Source organism: Sus scrofa, chromosome 14, assembly GCF_054392235.1.
Source record: "Sus scrofa isolate SSC_HxYL_T2T_F1_AM1 chromosome 14, Sscrofa_HxYL_maternal_Yorkshire_Landrace_v2.0, whole genome shotgun sequence".
Taxonomy (NCBI): Eukaryota; Metazoa; Chordata; class Mammalia; order Artiodactyla; family Suidae; genus Sus; species Sus scrofa.
Genome location: NC_139396.1, coordinates 31,047,849 through 31,063,799, shown reverse-complemented (window position 1 = coordinate 31,063,799; position 15,951 = coordinate 31,047,849). Strand labels below are relative to the sequence as shown.

Genomic DNA, 15,951 nt, shown 5'->3' with positions numbered 1-15,951 from the left:
CAGCTCTTGCCATCCTTTGCTTCGAAAGATAAGCGGTCAGGAGATGGTGGGGCACATACATTTCCGGTGAAGGAAAAGTCGTTTCCAGGGCCAGGTTGGGAAAGACGTCAGTGCCGAGCTGATCCCTGTTTGGCTCAGGGGATCTGCGTCCAACCCCAGGAGGGGACTGCGAGAGGGGCCGGAGAGAGTTGGGTGCTTTGCGAGGACATATCTAGCAGGGCTGGCAGAGCTCTGAGAAAGACAGTAGAAATGCACAGTTGAGGAGAAGAAGGGAGCAGAGGACACCACGAGCTCCTCCATCGGAATGGAGAGAGGAAGTGAGGTGGCTGAGGACTGACGGACATCTTCGGGGGAGCTGGATAATGTGCGAGCCCTCGAGCCTGTTCCTGCTGCACGGTCGAGGCCGCCGCCGTGCAGCAACAATGGGGAAGTTCATGGGGTGGCGGAGACCCCTTGTCCTCACAGCTGGGCGGTAGCCATTCGTCGAGTTGACTAAATGATGGGAGAGCAGAGGGCAGAGCTGCTCATGTCTTGGAACAGGGCCAAGCGCCATCCAGCACACCCTTATGATTTCGTAAACCCCAGCTCTGATATAAAACGTTTTAATGGCACCACCATCTATTTTCCTGAAATAAAAAATGTTGAATATTTCTCTCACACCCGAGGAAGGGGGAAACGAGAGTTTAAATTAACTCCAAATGGTAAAAATTTAATACAGCTCCAGCTGCCTGCAGGTTCCTTCAGTTCAGATCGCTCAGTTCAAGACCCACTCCAGCTGCTCTGTGATCTCACCCACTATGTGAAGGTTGCTGGGCTACTGAGCATCACTTTTAAAGCGCATAATGAAAAGCACTTGACTTATGGCCTCTCTGATCAACAGGTGAGTCCATTATCTGGCGGTAAAACAAACTAGGGAGCCCAGGTTAAGAAATAATAATTATCTATTTGGAGTCAGAACAAAACCTCTGAGGGTCCAAGGATCTTTGGCTCAGTCTAATGCTTTAAGCCCAGGGAAGGCTTGCTGTGGGGTCTGTCAAGTTTTTGTCTGTTTGACAGTATACCCTTCTGTCCACCACCCCCCTCCCCCGCTTTTGGTATCTCAAATGGAGACAAGAATTAGAGTGAAGAATTTCGACGAGCTCACATAAGAAATGTGTTCTGAATTATTTGGGGGAGAAAAGGGAGAGAAAGAAAAGCAGGTGGTTGCCTATATACCTTTTGGGAAAGGCTATGTCAGATTTCAGTTAGATGGAAACCAAACCCAAATGCTCCAACATTTTAAGAGACTCAGATTTGGGCACTCAAACCTACCCTTGAACACATTCCAGGACAATCAGATGCAGAACTTCCTGGAAAGCAAAACTTTCTTAGTTTTGCAATGAAAGTACATAGATTCTCAAGCTGCTGATGGGGCCGACATGCTCCTGGATTTTGATGAAGGACAGGTGAATCTCGAGGTCCCTGGGAAAGAGGTCCTTTGGTGAAAGAGAATGGCCCAGCCAAATCAGAACTGCATCGGCTATGTTAAGGCTCCCCCGTGGCCCTCAAAATGTTTGCTAGTAAAATCCTGCCCTTGACCATAACCGTCCCACTTGGCATACGTTTCAGGTGGGAAAAGCAGTGCACTCAAGGGAATCAAATGAGGTTGGGTGGAAGTATCTTCCCTTTGAGATGAAGGGAAATACAAGCAGGCTGTAAAGCAGGCTAATGACCTTTGCGCTTCCTGATGACTTCAAAGGCCAGTTTAAAAAAAATAAAATTGCCACTTGATTTTTGTACATATTCAACTTAAAAAAAAAAGCTCTAAAAGGTATCCATTCTAAGCCAGATTTGCCAAAACATGCCAGCAGAAATGCTCTTTGCCAATTAGATTTTTTTTTTTTTGGTCTTTTTGTCTTTTTACGGCCACACCCATGGCATGTGGACGTTCCCAGGCTAGGGGTCTAATTGGAGCTGTAGCTGCTGGCCTACACCACAGCCACAGCAACGCCAGATCCTTAACCCACTGAGCAAGGTCAGGGATCGAACCTGCACCCTCATAGATGCTAGTCAGATTCATTTCCACTGAGCCACAACAGGAACTACAGATTTTTTTTTTTTTTTTTTAAGTTACTGCTGGGGAATAATCATTTCAGTTACCTTGAGTTGTATAACAAAAGTCTGTCAACTCTTCAAGCCCCAGCTCCAATCTCATGTCCTTGAAGAAAATGTTTTGTCACTGCCTTCAGTTCCGGTTTCTCTTCTTACCTTTGGACTTGTAGAGGATACAATAGCCACAGAATTCAGTCCCCAATGATGTGTTACCATATAGTAATATGTTCTGAGTGTGTGGAGTGTTTATTTGGCTTCATCAACTGCATGGTAAACACCTTGAGGTAGTCCCGGTGTTTTCTTTGCGCTCCACTGAATGTGGCACGGTGCCTGGGAAGGTCACAAAATCCCTCTGACTCATTGAAACGCAGCGCTATCTGGTGACCTAAGAGAGTATCTTCTTGCGACGTATGTCCACTAATGCCATGACCCCCCTCCCTTCCTGTGAGCAACTCCAGAACGCCCCACATCTGTCTCAACAGCAATCAACTTGGTGTTCCCTGGTTTGGTACTTGATACTCAACTGAACACAAAATGTAGCCTCAGGGAATATGAAACAACAGCGATTGCTAAGAATTCTGGGAATTCCTTTAAAAAAAAAAAAAGATGACAAAACCCATACTTCTGGGGTAGGTAGGTGTTTAAAGGTAATTTTGGAGACTCTGGAGTCCAGTAACAAAGCAGAATCTGGGCTTTAAATCTGGCTTGAAAATATGACGTGTGCCAAGAATAAAGAGGTAGGGAGAAACAATTTGCAGTAGCCAATTTGTTTGTTCTCAGCCTGGGTTGAATTATGGAGGCTTAGACAAAATTGTTTCATCAGATTCCCCTTGTCGAGTGTGAGAATTCGGCAGTGTAGGAAAACCTCAGTGGGGTGTTTCTTCCCACGATCCGGACTCCAAGCCCGATTGCTCACCACAACCAGAAGTCTGTCTTGCTTTTCTCTGTCCCTTTAATGGTCTCTATGTCTCTTTTCCCCTTCCACAGGTGGAAAATAAAATCCCACATAATAGTTACGCTTTGGGAAAGCTGAAATAACATATATAGCAACTGAACAGTTATAAGGGGAAAGCACATCGTGAATTTAATTCCATTTCCAGATGTAAAATGTCATAAAGAATTTTTTTTTTTTCCATACTTGGCAAAATAACAGGAATTTTCGAGGCCATTTTATTTAGCGTAGTGGACACATGTTTGTATGTAGGTATCAGAGTCTTCCACGTTGAGTGGGTTGTAAATGCTACAGATTGTAGCTTTTCTGAGAATAAACTACCCAAGGCCCCACATTCGGCTAGAAGGTGCATGACCCTCATTGAAATGGAGGGGAAATGGCTCTGACGAATCGTAGAATTGGGTGTGTTTTCAAAGCAAGAATTCTGATCTATAGACAGAGGTTTCCAACCAATGTGATTATTCTCCAGCGACTTTCAAACACTGGGATTCTCGTCTGTTTGAAAGAACAGATCATTTAGTCATTCCACACATTTTTCAGTTTGACTTCCCTTTTTCTTTTACCCTCCTCTGCAAGCTTAGGGTCTTTGTAGGAACACCTGGATATGAGCTGAGAAAGTTTGGCTGGCAGTCAGATCCAAGCTGGTCATTCCTTTGACTCAACTAAATCATACAGTTAGGGCTTTGAGGATAGATTTTTTTTTTTTTTTCCTTTCTGAACGTGAAGTTCCAAAAAGCTAAAAACATTTCAGAGTGAGGCGTGAAAATAACCCAAGGATGGGAATAAATCAATGTAGTAAGAGTCCTGCCCTATGCTGTCCTTCTTATACCAAAGAAACAGCTCCTCTATTGGAAAATTAGTTGTACGGGCCGATTAGCGGATGTGTCCACCTAAAGGGTAACTCCCACCGTGGCCTTTTACAGGCAGGAAAGAGCTCTTTACAACTCAGCTCCTGCTTTGTATAAATTATTAGAGTGGGGGTCATGGGAGTGCTTTTGGGTAATGAGAAGAAAAACATAATTTGAGAAAGCCAATCCATTTTCTTGAGTACTTTGAGCAGATTGCTAACACCATCGTGGAGTGTATTCTTAAAACCTTCTTGTCGTTTTCAAGGGAAGATACAAACTTTTTACTCATTTTTCTACTTCTCTACCATCAGCTGAAACTGCTGGTTAGCTGGATGGTTCAAAATGGAAGCTACAGGAGTTCCCGCTGTGGTTCAGCGTGTTAAGGGTCCGGTGTTGTCTCTGAGGTGGTGCGGGTTCAATCCCCAGCCTGGCACAGTGGGTTGAGGATCCAGCATAACCACCACTGTGGCATAGGTCGCAGTTGTGGCAAGGATTTGATCCTTGGCCCGGGAACGTCCACATGCCGTGGGTGCAGCCATTAAAAAAAAAAAAAAAAAAAAAATTGGAACCTACACTGTCATGCTCCAGTTGGTCTGTTTATGAATCTGGCCTCACCAAGAAGTAGAGATTGCACTAAGCAAAATGAGGAATAGCAAAAAGTGAAAAACCACTTTCACTTAAAAAAATGCAAGCAATTTCAGTTGATTCCTACTCCTCTTTCCTGGCCCTTGACTTAAAGCTACCGCATCACAAATGATTTTGCATGAATATCATCAGTTGTTGCCTTTGTGTTGAACTGAAGCCTACCAGTTGAGGAGCGCTATAATCCACCATGGCTTAGTTTTCCCATCTGCAGCCTTTCCTATTGGAGCTTTGAGCTGAAATACAGATACACGAACTGTGAGAAGTAAATGAAAGCTGTCACCAGTGTCAGCAGCAAAAGCCGGGGGTCCATCCCACACAAATTATGGACATCTGTATTCCTAATTGGCATCTTTTCGGGCTGTGCCAGCAGAATGGCAGTGCCAAGAGAGTCTGACAGCTTTAGAAAAGACTAGGTATCAGGTTTCGGTGATAGGAGACACTGATGAGGCACAGAAGTTCTTTTGTGTGGAACCCTCTCCGTATGTTTGTGATAATACTCGAGATTTTCAGTTTCAGGTACCTCCGAATGGCACCTTTTGTCAATACTAAATTTGCCCCTTCTAAAACAGACCAGTTTATGATCTTAGGAGAACAAGTGAGATGGATGGTTCTGTGACCCACCGTTGGCAAAGATGCCTACAAATAGTTAACAAGGTAATGGTAAGAAATGTTGACCTTGATTTGTTTAGCTAAGATGTAAAGATTTTTGAAGGTCAAAGGTGTCCTTGTGTAGTGTTTTGGAGTCTAACTGTGTCTGACCCTCTAACATTAAGCTGCTGTGGCCTGCAGTTTTGAAGAGTGAAGCAAACCAGGGGGAAAGAGAGAAGGGGGAGAGAACAGGAAATGGAGTGAGGTGTTTCAGGAAGTTGTCAGGGGTTGACTGATTGATTCCAGATGGAAAAGGTCAGCCTTCGTGACCCAGGAAATACTCACTAGGGGAAAGAAGTTGGCTTGTGGAAGGGGAAGGCCTGGGAGGGAGACGATGTTGGAATGCAGAGTCTCCTTCCTTTAGTCTTCAAACATTCAGAAACTTTAACTTCTCTGAATAGAAGAATAATATCAGCGTTGTCATCATTCATCAGAAAATAGTGAAGGAAGTTAAATTCGAAGCTTTCAATGTACCAAATGTATCTTCACCTCCGTATCGTAGTTCATTCTTCCAGTAGAGCGGATGTATGGAAAAGTCAATATTTGTGTGTGTCTTCGTGTGTAACAACCACCATTCCTTACACACACACTCTTGTGCAACAACTGCACATGTGGTGGAGTTTGTGAATCAAATCCTTTACAAAATTTTGCAAATTCTGTGAAATTGGCAGGCTCTTCTTGATACCTCACAGTCTAAGATATTTGGAATATTAAAAACGGGAACTTGCCTCGTATCTATATATATATATATACAGGCACACGCACATACATTTGGACATAATTTAAAATCTTGTAATAAATTTTGCAGACACTGAAATAATTCAGGTTAATTCCCTTGCTGTCATGAGAGGCCAGCGCTAGCCAGCAAGAGATTAAAATTTATTTCCATTGTTAATAGAAAATAATGAAGTGCATCTGAACCATCAGGGTATGTCATTCGGGAAATGTTCTCTTTGGAACCGAGTCTCACTCCACCCAAACGGACAATGATGAAATCAGCTGGCTGGAGGAAGCCCCAGATTTTGCGGCAGGAATGCATGAGGAGCCCTAAAGTACAGTTAGTTTAACAAGAAGCTTGTGGAATGAATTCAAGTGGTCTCGGAGAGGATCTCCGCACGTCCACAGAATCCTCAGACAGGCCAGGCTTCCCCTCCCTGTGCCGACGACGGCTGGTGAGCAATTAGAGCCTGTTGTACGCTCTCCTTTTGGGGTTTTTCCCAGGATGACCATTAGGTGGTTGAAAATCCATTCGTGCAGACGATTGATGAAAGTGATCTGATTCCTCCTTTTACTCCACCTTCTCCTGTTATTTTCAGAGAGTTAGCATAAACGGAGGTGAATGCCTTCGCTCTTCATGTCCATCTTCACCCTGGAGACCAGGAGGCTCAGCTCTTCCCTCCCTCCCTCTGAGGACAGTGCCGTCCTTTGCTTTGCAGGGAGGGCCCTGATGAGAGCTGTGCCTCGTGCAGGGAGTGACTGATGGAGGTCTCTGTCTTAGGGTGGCCACCGCATGATAGGAGCTTTGTGGAGGGCCTTCCTCCAGACTCTTCACATGTTGACATGGACACCATTGAAAACAGACTCAGCGCTAGACAGGCTGCATCACTGAATTGTGAGCAATTGCACCGACAATAATTTTCTGAGTGACAGCAGAGGTTCCTTTAAGTTCATTCTGATGTCACAGTGAGGAAGGGACACCAAACTGATAGCATAGTCACAAGTGAGGAGCTGAAGTGTGGGAGAGATGCTAGCTGATGAGGAACACGTTATTTTATGGTCTTTGAATCTCCAAGGGCTGACATGGCCATACCTGGTTCACAGCAGGAGCTCAGTGAATGCTTTTGGGTTGATAACTGCAGCCCACTTATGTCCCTGTAAAAGTTCCTGTATGCCACTGTCATGCCCACAGCAGCAGGTTGGGTGAAATACTTTGTGGACTCATGATCTTAGGGGTTCTCCCAAACCCTTATGTATTATACCCTCTGGTATGGGGGACACCACACACAGCTCCTCAGGCATGTGCTGTCCATGCCTACCTAGCATCACCCCAGCACGTATCAGATGTTCAAGAACCCATTCCTGAGCTTGGAGAAATGACCTCCTAGCTGGTGTTCACCTCTTAGCTTCCTGATGGCACACGGTTAGCTCCTTGTTGTGACTACAGCCCGAACGTCACCTGGAAATGATCGTTCAAGAATTTATACACATATAAATTCTTTAAAGAATTATATATATATAAATTGTTTAAAGATACCATCTGAAGTTCTATTTCGGGTTAAAAAAAATCAGGAGACTGTTGTTGCTTTGGCAAGGGGTAGTGGGTAGGGTGGACTGAAAAGGGGTACCAGAACACTTCCTGGGGAGATGGAATGCTCTAGATTGATATATACAGTGGGTTACCTGCGTGTATCTCTGTCAAAATTGTTCAGCTAAGAACTGTACATTGCAGTACATGTAAATTTCACTTACAAAAGAGGATTCATGATTTTTTTTTTTTTTTGCTTAAAATAATTCAGTGAAAAAAAATTTTAGGTCCCCTCTAGCGAATCTTCTTTCATATTAAACCCAAGTTTGTCCCCACCCCACCCCTTCATTTAATAAGGAAGGAAGGGGTGGCGGAAAACTTCCGAGTAGAATATCGGTGAATTTTTATTTGGGACTAGACAGGAAGAGTCATTTTTAAACACAGCTCCTCACCGTGTACCTATTCAATGCCTTTCCTCAAAAGGCATTGCATACGTATACATGCATATGTATACAACAAGTTTCTTTCTCAAGAAAAAGTTGCCATCCGCAATGAACAGATAGACTTGTATCTAGGATGACTTGCCTTCTTGGGCCAACAAGTCGGTGAGGGCTGTGCTCGAGTCCATGCGTTTTGACTGTGCTTTCCCCACTGCACCAGCCTTGGCTGATCGCCACCTCTGCGAACTTCTCCCACACCTCTGCTCTGCAGCATGCACACAGAACTCAATCCGATCTCATTCTCTCTTACTTGTTCACCAGGTTTCTCCAGCCTGAAAGTGAGCTCTTTGAGGGTAGGGACCATGTCTTGTAACTTGTGGGGTTACCTAGCCCCTGAACCCCCTTGCTGGCAGCTCCATCAGAGCTTAGACTGTGTGAGGGGCTCAGTGAGTTATGCTCTGTTCTTTGTCCTATCCGCTGGCCAGGCAAGGCTGAGGTGAGGCAATTGGGATGGGAATTCATCCATGAATGCTTCACATTTATTATCTCATTTAATCCTTATTCTGTCTCATTCAGCCCACAAGATAGGCATTGTTGTGTTTGCTTTACAGATAAGACAATGTTAAGAAATTCGTCAAGGCTTCTAAGATAGGAAGTAGCAAGTGAGGGATTTGAGTTTAGATCTATCGGACTCCAAGTCCAGGCCTTTCCATCAAGCCACATCCATCCCTTCCCTCTCATCTGGTTAGATACTAAATGTTTCACATTTTCAACACTGAATTCCAGCAACTTTATCTTCTCACCCAAAGTCTGAACATCTTGGTCGCCACTCTCTGGTATGGGGGACACCACACACAGCTCCTCAGGCATGTGCTGTCCATGCCTACCTAGCATCACCCCAGCACGTATCAGATGTTCAAGAACCCATTCCTGAGCTTGGAGAAATGACCTCCTAGCTGGTGTTTACCTCTTAGCTTCCTGATGGCACACGGTTGGCTCCTTGTTGTGACTACAGTCCGAACGTCACCTGGAAATGATCGTTCAAGTCCTTTGATGGAGATGAGGTTTCTAGAACAAGCAGCCAAATGGTCAGCTTCCCCGTTTCATCACCAGGGCACGGTTTGAACACAAATATGTGACAATACATGGGCAAAGGGCGGCCTCTTTTTCCATGAAGCTCTGCTGTGGTTCCAAGTGGAGGATATCCCGTTGAGATGCCAAGAGCATGCTGCACCCCAAAATTCTGCCCCGTCTCTCATCAGCCATATGGAAGACTGACAAAACAGGGTTTTGCAACTGTTACGACTTTATGTGAAACTAATTCCATATCCCCCACCCTTTTTCCCCGAAACCTGCAGGTCGTGTTGTCAACAACAGTGAACGTGGATGGACACGTGCTGGCCGTTTCCGACAACATGTTTGTTCACAACAACTCGAAGCACGGGCGGAGAGCGAGAAGGCTTGACCCATCAGAAGGTGGGGCTGTCTGCTGTCCAGGCTGAGCATGGCGGGCAGATGACGTTCTCCACAACCTTCCTTGTTTGAATTTCAAATTCATGTCTCTGGGTAGGAGTGGAGAAAGTGCACGAGACCGTGTGGGTTTTAAAGTGAAGCTGTAAACACTGACTTCTGTCTGCTCTGTTGCAACCCCCCCCCATATCTCCCAGCCAATGTTCAGACACCCGGTGTCTCACTGGCTCGTCCATTCAGTCCTTTTTTTTTTTTTTTTTTTTTTTTTTTGCTAGACGGGCATTTCAGGCAAATGTAGGCCTATGACATCTTAGTTAAACAGGAACATTACCGTGCCAGACGTGTATGAATAAGCGTCAGATGTGCCCTTAAACAGATTGTGGGCAAAACAAAACAATGTGCAGAATGAAAGTGACACTAATTGATTTTTGTTTGCTTGGACAAGACGAAATCGTGGTCTGCTCTGGGTGGTTTTCCAAGTGCATTAAAGTAATTAGAAATACCGGTAACTGTTAAACTTCAAGTTGTCCACCAGTTTTAAGTATATTGAGGAAGATAATTGACAAACCTTCGTAAATCCCATCTAAGTTCTCCTTTTTCCACACTCTCCCACTCACTGGTGTAGGAAGCTCTTGTAATATAGAATGGATGGTAAATGAGGCTCCCATTTTCGTGTGTTTTTGGCTGTATACTGCCCACCAGCCCCCATCCCAACCTGGCCGTTAAAATGTGTCTTGTATCATTTTAAATAGGAATTAATGAACTGAAAGAAAATGATTGAATCAGTAAAGAATTTGGAGTGGTGTTAATTCTCCCACAGTGGGCACTGAAAGGGGAGAAGAAAATCCCAGGGTCAGAACTAGGAACCCATCCAGTTTCTTTTGACTGATTGAATGTGATTGACTGGCTGTTCAAAGGGGGCTCATGTTTTTGGAGTCCTGCCAAAGTTCTCCTCCACCTTTGACCCTGTCAACTTTGGAAATGGAGTGATGGATTGACTTTAGTTATGGCCTGAAAACCATATTGGGTTCCTGTTGGGATGTAAAGTCCAGAGGCCTTGAACATATGGAAGAAGGAGGGAAAATCCTTCCTACAAAGTTAGGAAAGTGATTAGAAATTGTCTCTTGTTAGAGTTGGAAAAACAAAAACAAAAAACCCTTCAACTAGGGTAGATTTTGCTTTCTCCTTCTTGCTCTAGCACATTAATAGACCTTGTAAATCCTAACATCTTGGAGCAGAGGAGGTGGGGAGAGAAAAGGGATTTACACATTTCCAGGGTGATCAACTTATAAAAATATGGAGAAAAACAACAGAGTTTTAAAAACACCCTTTGCACAATTAGCTAAGTGTTTTCATACATAGTGGGCAACTCATTAGGCTTTAATGACCTGGTGAAAACCAACAACCAATTAGGGAATGATGGCAAGTCAGCAAAGCTCAACTTGAACTTCTTAGATGACCAAGAGCTTTTGAGATCAGCCAGTCCCCAGACTCCACACTTCAATCACCAAAGGACAGACCTTACTCTTTTTCTCCCCTGCCTTCTTAGCTACTCCCTGCATCAAAGCCATTAGCCCAAGTGAAGGCTGGACCACTGGAGGAGCCATGGTCATCATCATTGGGGACAACTTTTTTGATGGCCTCCAAGTGGTGTTTGGGACCATGCTTGTATGGAGTGAGGTAGGCAAAGGCAACTTACTTCTCTGATTTTCTTTGCCCTAAAGATTGTTTTCATCTGGGGAAACTAGTAATTCCTAGAACATTAGCAACATGAGTGTTCATTATTGAGTACCTACTATGAGCTGGCACTGAGGATTAAAAGACATGTGTGCCACAATAGGTGCGGATCCCTTAAAAACATAAATATTCACTGCAGTATTGTTTATAATTGTGAAAAATTAGAAGTTGGCTAGATACTGCACAATAGGAGGATGGGTGAATAAATGATGGCGTTATCATTCCACCATTAAAAATTATGTTTGAAAAATTTCTAATGACACAGAAAAAGGGAACATGCTTACTCTAAAATGCTAACTGAAAAAAAAATCAGCACAACAGTGTCTATGAATGTAAAAATGTAATTATATAACACACATCCATAGAAAAGAACTGGAAACATGCCAAAGATTAATAACAGTTGTCTCTGGGTCAATGCAATGTTAACATTTTTCTCTATTTTTCTGTAATTTCCAATTTTTCTACTGAGATAATGAGAAAAACAACACGATAAGTCACAGAAAGATATGAGATAGGGCTAAGTTGGATAGGGAAATCGCCAAATCAATTTGTGAGGTCATAGCGGTGTAGGAACTGGGGGAGCAAGTGATTATGGGAATGCGGGTTGGGTGGGCACAGGAAGTGGGAGGGACTTGGGCTGGGCTGATGGGGCGGAAAGGGATAGACAGGTTGGGTTGAAAGGAAATTCCAGAATGAAAGAGAAAAACAGGTAAGACAGAGTGTTCAAAGCATTTGGGGCGCCATGAGTGTACCAGTTTGCCCTGAGTGGGGAAGGGAGATAGCAATGGGAGATGTGTTCAGTATCTCTGGGATAAGTTGTGTAATAGGGATTTTACCCCCCTGCCTGTTCATTCCTCAGCTAATAACGCCTCATGCCATCCGAGTGCAGACTCCTCCTCGGCACATTCCCGGAGTAGTAGAAGTGACATTATCTTATAAATCCAAACAGTTCTGCAAAGGAGCGCCGGGGAGGTTCATTTACACAGGTGGGTGAGAAAATGACTCAGGGGAGACTGGCTCCTGGTTCTCCTTTGCTCGTTCCTAGTCTCTCTGTTGTATAATTCTTCTAAGTTTCCTAAGTCTTTCTGCTGGTGTGGGAAGAGCGGACTGGGTGACTGGCATCAGATGGGGACATGGAAACCTGATTCTAAATGTGTATTTTACGTAAACAATTTTTGCACAGTCTAGTCATGGCAGCTCACTTCAGGAGTACATCCTTATAAACTGAACTCTGCTGGAACCATACTAGAATAGACTTTTATCCAAGCAAACCAGATAAAAAATTTGACAAAGTTGCTGGCGATCACTAAATTTTCTTGAAAAGGATTCAAAAAAGTTGCCTCATGATGCTGCAGAGTGATTCAACGTATTTTAAGATTTTAAGAAAGCAGAAATTAGCTATTAGTTCAATATTTGTTGACTGCCTACCTTGTATCTACTACTTTTCTTCAGGTTGAAGCTATGATGACATAGATGACATGGTCCCTATTTGGAAGTTTAGAAACTATTGGAGGAGGCAATGGTACATTGCACAGAGCAGCTGGAGAATTAGAATATTGAAAATGTTTGGTGTTTCTAATGAACACAATATACGAGCTTCAGGAAGAGTGAGTGTGGTGTGAACTAGAGTGGTGAGATGGGGTGTCAAGGAGGAGAGGAAATGGAAGACCATTTTTAAGGAGAGGAAGGATTTGGATAGGCAAAGAGCAAAAGGAAGAGTGTTCCAGTTCTGAGAATCCTACATGCAGAGGCCCCAAGGGTGAGTGAGCTGGTTTCTGGAGGAGGGAAGGCTGGTTCAACAGCTGTGGGGATCCATTAGGTAGAACTCAGACCAGAACTAAGCTGAGGTGAGCTAGGCACGCCAGGGAAGGAAACCATAAAACAGCTCAGAAGTTCTACAGGGTACCTAAAGCAGGAGCGCATGATGTAAAACAACTGCATGACCCAAAGCCTGGGGGACTGATGTCACTTTCAAGTTCACAGAGTCAGAAAGCAGAATGGTGGTAACCAGGGCGAAGGGCAAGGAGGCAACTGATGTTTAATGGGTACAGAGTTTTAGTTCTGCAAGATGAAAAAGTTCTGGAGGTTGGCTGTGCAACAAAGCGAAGTTATTTCACACTGCAGAACTGCCTATTTAGAAACAGGTTAAGGTGATCAGTTTTGTTATGCATATCTTACTACAATTTTAAAAAAATGAAAAAAAAAAAAGGCCTTGTATGGGAGCTAGGACTTAATTTGGCAAGATTTAAGATGATTTTGAGAGTACTCATGTCAGGGAGAGTAACTTAAAGCTGTTATCTTATGAAAAACAAATGCAGGAGTTCCCGTCGTGGCACAGTGGTTAACAAATCCGACTAGGAACCATGAGGTTGTGGGTTCGATCCCTGGCCTTGCTCAGTGGGTTAGGGATCTGGCGTTGCCATGAACTGTGGTGTAGGTCACAGACGCAGCTCAGATCTGGCATTGCTGTGGCTGTGGTGTAGGCCGGTGGCTGCAGCTCCAATTCGATCCCTAGCCTGGGAACCTCCATATGCCGCTAGAGCGGTCCTAGAAAAGGCAAAAAGACAAAAAAAAAAAAAAAAAGAAAGGAAAAAAAAAATGCTGTTGACATAGACACTCTTAGGGGAACAACTGAGGGCAGGGAGATCCATTAAAATTTTGGTACTTTGAAGAGAAAATAAGGGGTGTAGAGAAGGACATATGGAAATCAAGAAAACGTATCAGACCTATGATGAATTTCTAATGATATTACTTTATAGTGTATTCTTCCTTGTTTGGACTTAGCCTCCTATTCTTGGGTAAGTGTAAATGTCTGGTTAGATATCAGTTAGGAGTAGACAGAGAGGGTGATTTTTAGGTAAACATTTAAAATCTTGCCTTTGACTTTTCTCTCTTGAGACAGGCCATTTTGGATGGGTTTCTTCTTCTATGGAAGATTCCGTTGCAGTTGCAATAAAATATTTGCTATTCTAGCTTCCAAAAGGACCCAGGCTTTTTTTTTTTTTTTCAGTCACTCGAGTGAGCATTTATTATGTGCCCGCCATGGGCTGGCCCAGCTCTAGGCTCTGGGATATAAAAGTGGGCAAGATAAGGGGACCTGTCTTAATAAAGTTTGCATTCTAAAGGGGGAGACAGATAACAAAGAAACTACATGGTATAACCTCAGACGGTGAGAAGAAAGGGGTAGAGATGAGGGAGGGGCTCTCTGAGGAAGGGGCGCTGGGCAGTCATGCGCATTACAGGTGTGGCAGTCTGTCCCCCTCCCCCCATATCGCTTTGACTTCCTCTTCTCTCCATTCACATTTTTTCTGCCCCTGGGCCTCCTCAGGGCTGAGTTTTCTGTTTGGTTCACCAGTGTTAGTTAGAATAGCACCTGGCAGTCAGTGAATTGGGGGTGAGTGGTCCCAGGCAGAGTACAACCCAAGAGGAGGGGAAGAGCATGGATGCCAGTATAGCTGGAGTGGGGTCGGGGGAGACAGTGATGGGAGCTGAGGTAGGAGCGCAGGTTGGACAAGGGGGCTGCGTGGGAAAACACTGAGGCTGCTGAACAAGGCAGCGGTCTGTATCCAGGCGGGATTTCAAGCCACTGGGCTAGATGAGAGGGTCACGGAAGGGAGCGTACCTACAGGATGGAAGAATGGCACCTTAGGAGTGCCAAGGGGTAGGGTTCAGGGTGATAGGGAGGAGCCTGTGAAGGACACTGAGATGGAGAGGTCAGTGGGGTAGGAGGAGACAGGAGCATGGGCTGTCCCTGGAGTCGGGGGACACTCCACATACAGCACTATGTTTCTCAAATATACCCACTGTATATAAGGCTTAGGTTACATGTAAGTTCAAGACATTTTGAGATAAGGAGACTTTAAAGAGCATCTGGTCAATTTCCCCCCGTTGCAGATGAGAAAACTGAGACCCAGGGAGAGGAGCACTGCCCATTGAATTCAAAGTAGAGTCAGAATAAGGATTCAGGTCTCTGGCCGCCCTGCCTGGTGTCTTCTGTTTAGCAACGCAGTGTTGGCAAATAGTTCCTTTTTTCCAGTGTATCTGAGACATGGATGACTTATTCCTGTATCTTATTATCAGAAGGTGTGTGTTATTACTGTTATTATTACCATGAGTGTTATGGAGACTGACTTGAACAAGGAATTACAAATGTGATGAACTGTGTAGGATGCTGGGGATATATGTCAGGGGAATCTGAAACAGATATGGAAGGTTTAGGATAGTCCAAACGCAGGAGACAGTATGTGCAAAGGCCCTGGGGTAGGAAGGGACATGGACTGTATTAGATGGCAACTCGGAACAGGGAAGAATGTTAAAGAGAGGTTGGGTTCATCCTGTCAGGGAGGGTTGGGCCTGGCTGTTTGGCTCTACCCCAGGTGCCATGGGAAGCTACTGGAATATGTTAAAGCGGGGAGTGCCAGGATCAGATGTGCCTTTTAAAAGAGCATTCTGGCTGCAGCACAGAGAATGGCTTGGAAGCTCGGGTGGATTCAAGGAGGTCAGCTGGAGGCCAGTATGGTGGCCCCGGTCAGAAGTGATGGCGGCTTGGACTGGAGTGCTGGTAGTGGGGACAGGCAGAAGTGGATGAAATTTAGGAGGTAGCAATGACGGGACTTGATGATTGATTGGATGGGTGATGGTTGGGGAAGGAAGAGGGGGGGACGACTCTCAGGTTTCAGGTTTGAAAAATTGGGTGGGTATAGCTTAGAAAGTGATTTTTAAAAAGGTATAAAGTGCTGAGGGAGTTCAGAGGAAGGACAAAATACTTCCAGCTGGCGGAGAGGTGGGAAGATTTAATATTGTAAAGATGTCGATTAATGAATAAATTTAACACAACGCCAATCAAAGTACCAACAAAATGTTTGGGGAAACTAC

General features: G+C 44.4%; 1 protein-coding gene across 4 annotated transcripts in view; it reads left to right on the top strand.

Moving 5' to 3' along the window:
* Positions 1-15,951, top strand: part of EBF2 (EBF transcription factor 2) — a 207,922-nt gene that overhangs the window by 154,059 nt on the left and 37,912 nt on the right. For all 4 annotated transcript variants that reach the window (XM_001927186.8, XM_084997726.1, XM_084997724.1 and 1 more), the window contains 3 exons: positions 9,228-9,345; positions 10,889-11,019; positions 11,936-12,062. In XM_001927186.8, the coding sequence (XP_001927221.3) occupies positions 9,228-9,345; positions 10,889-11,019; positions 11,936-12,062 (376 nt within the window). The remainder of the gene's footprint in view (positions 1-9,227; positions 9,346-10,888; positions 11,020-11,935; positions 12,063-15,951) is intronic.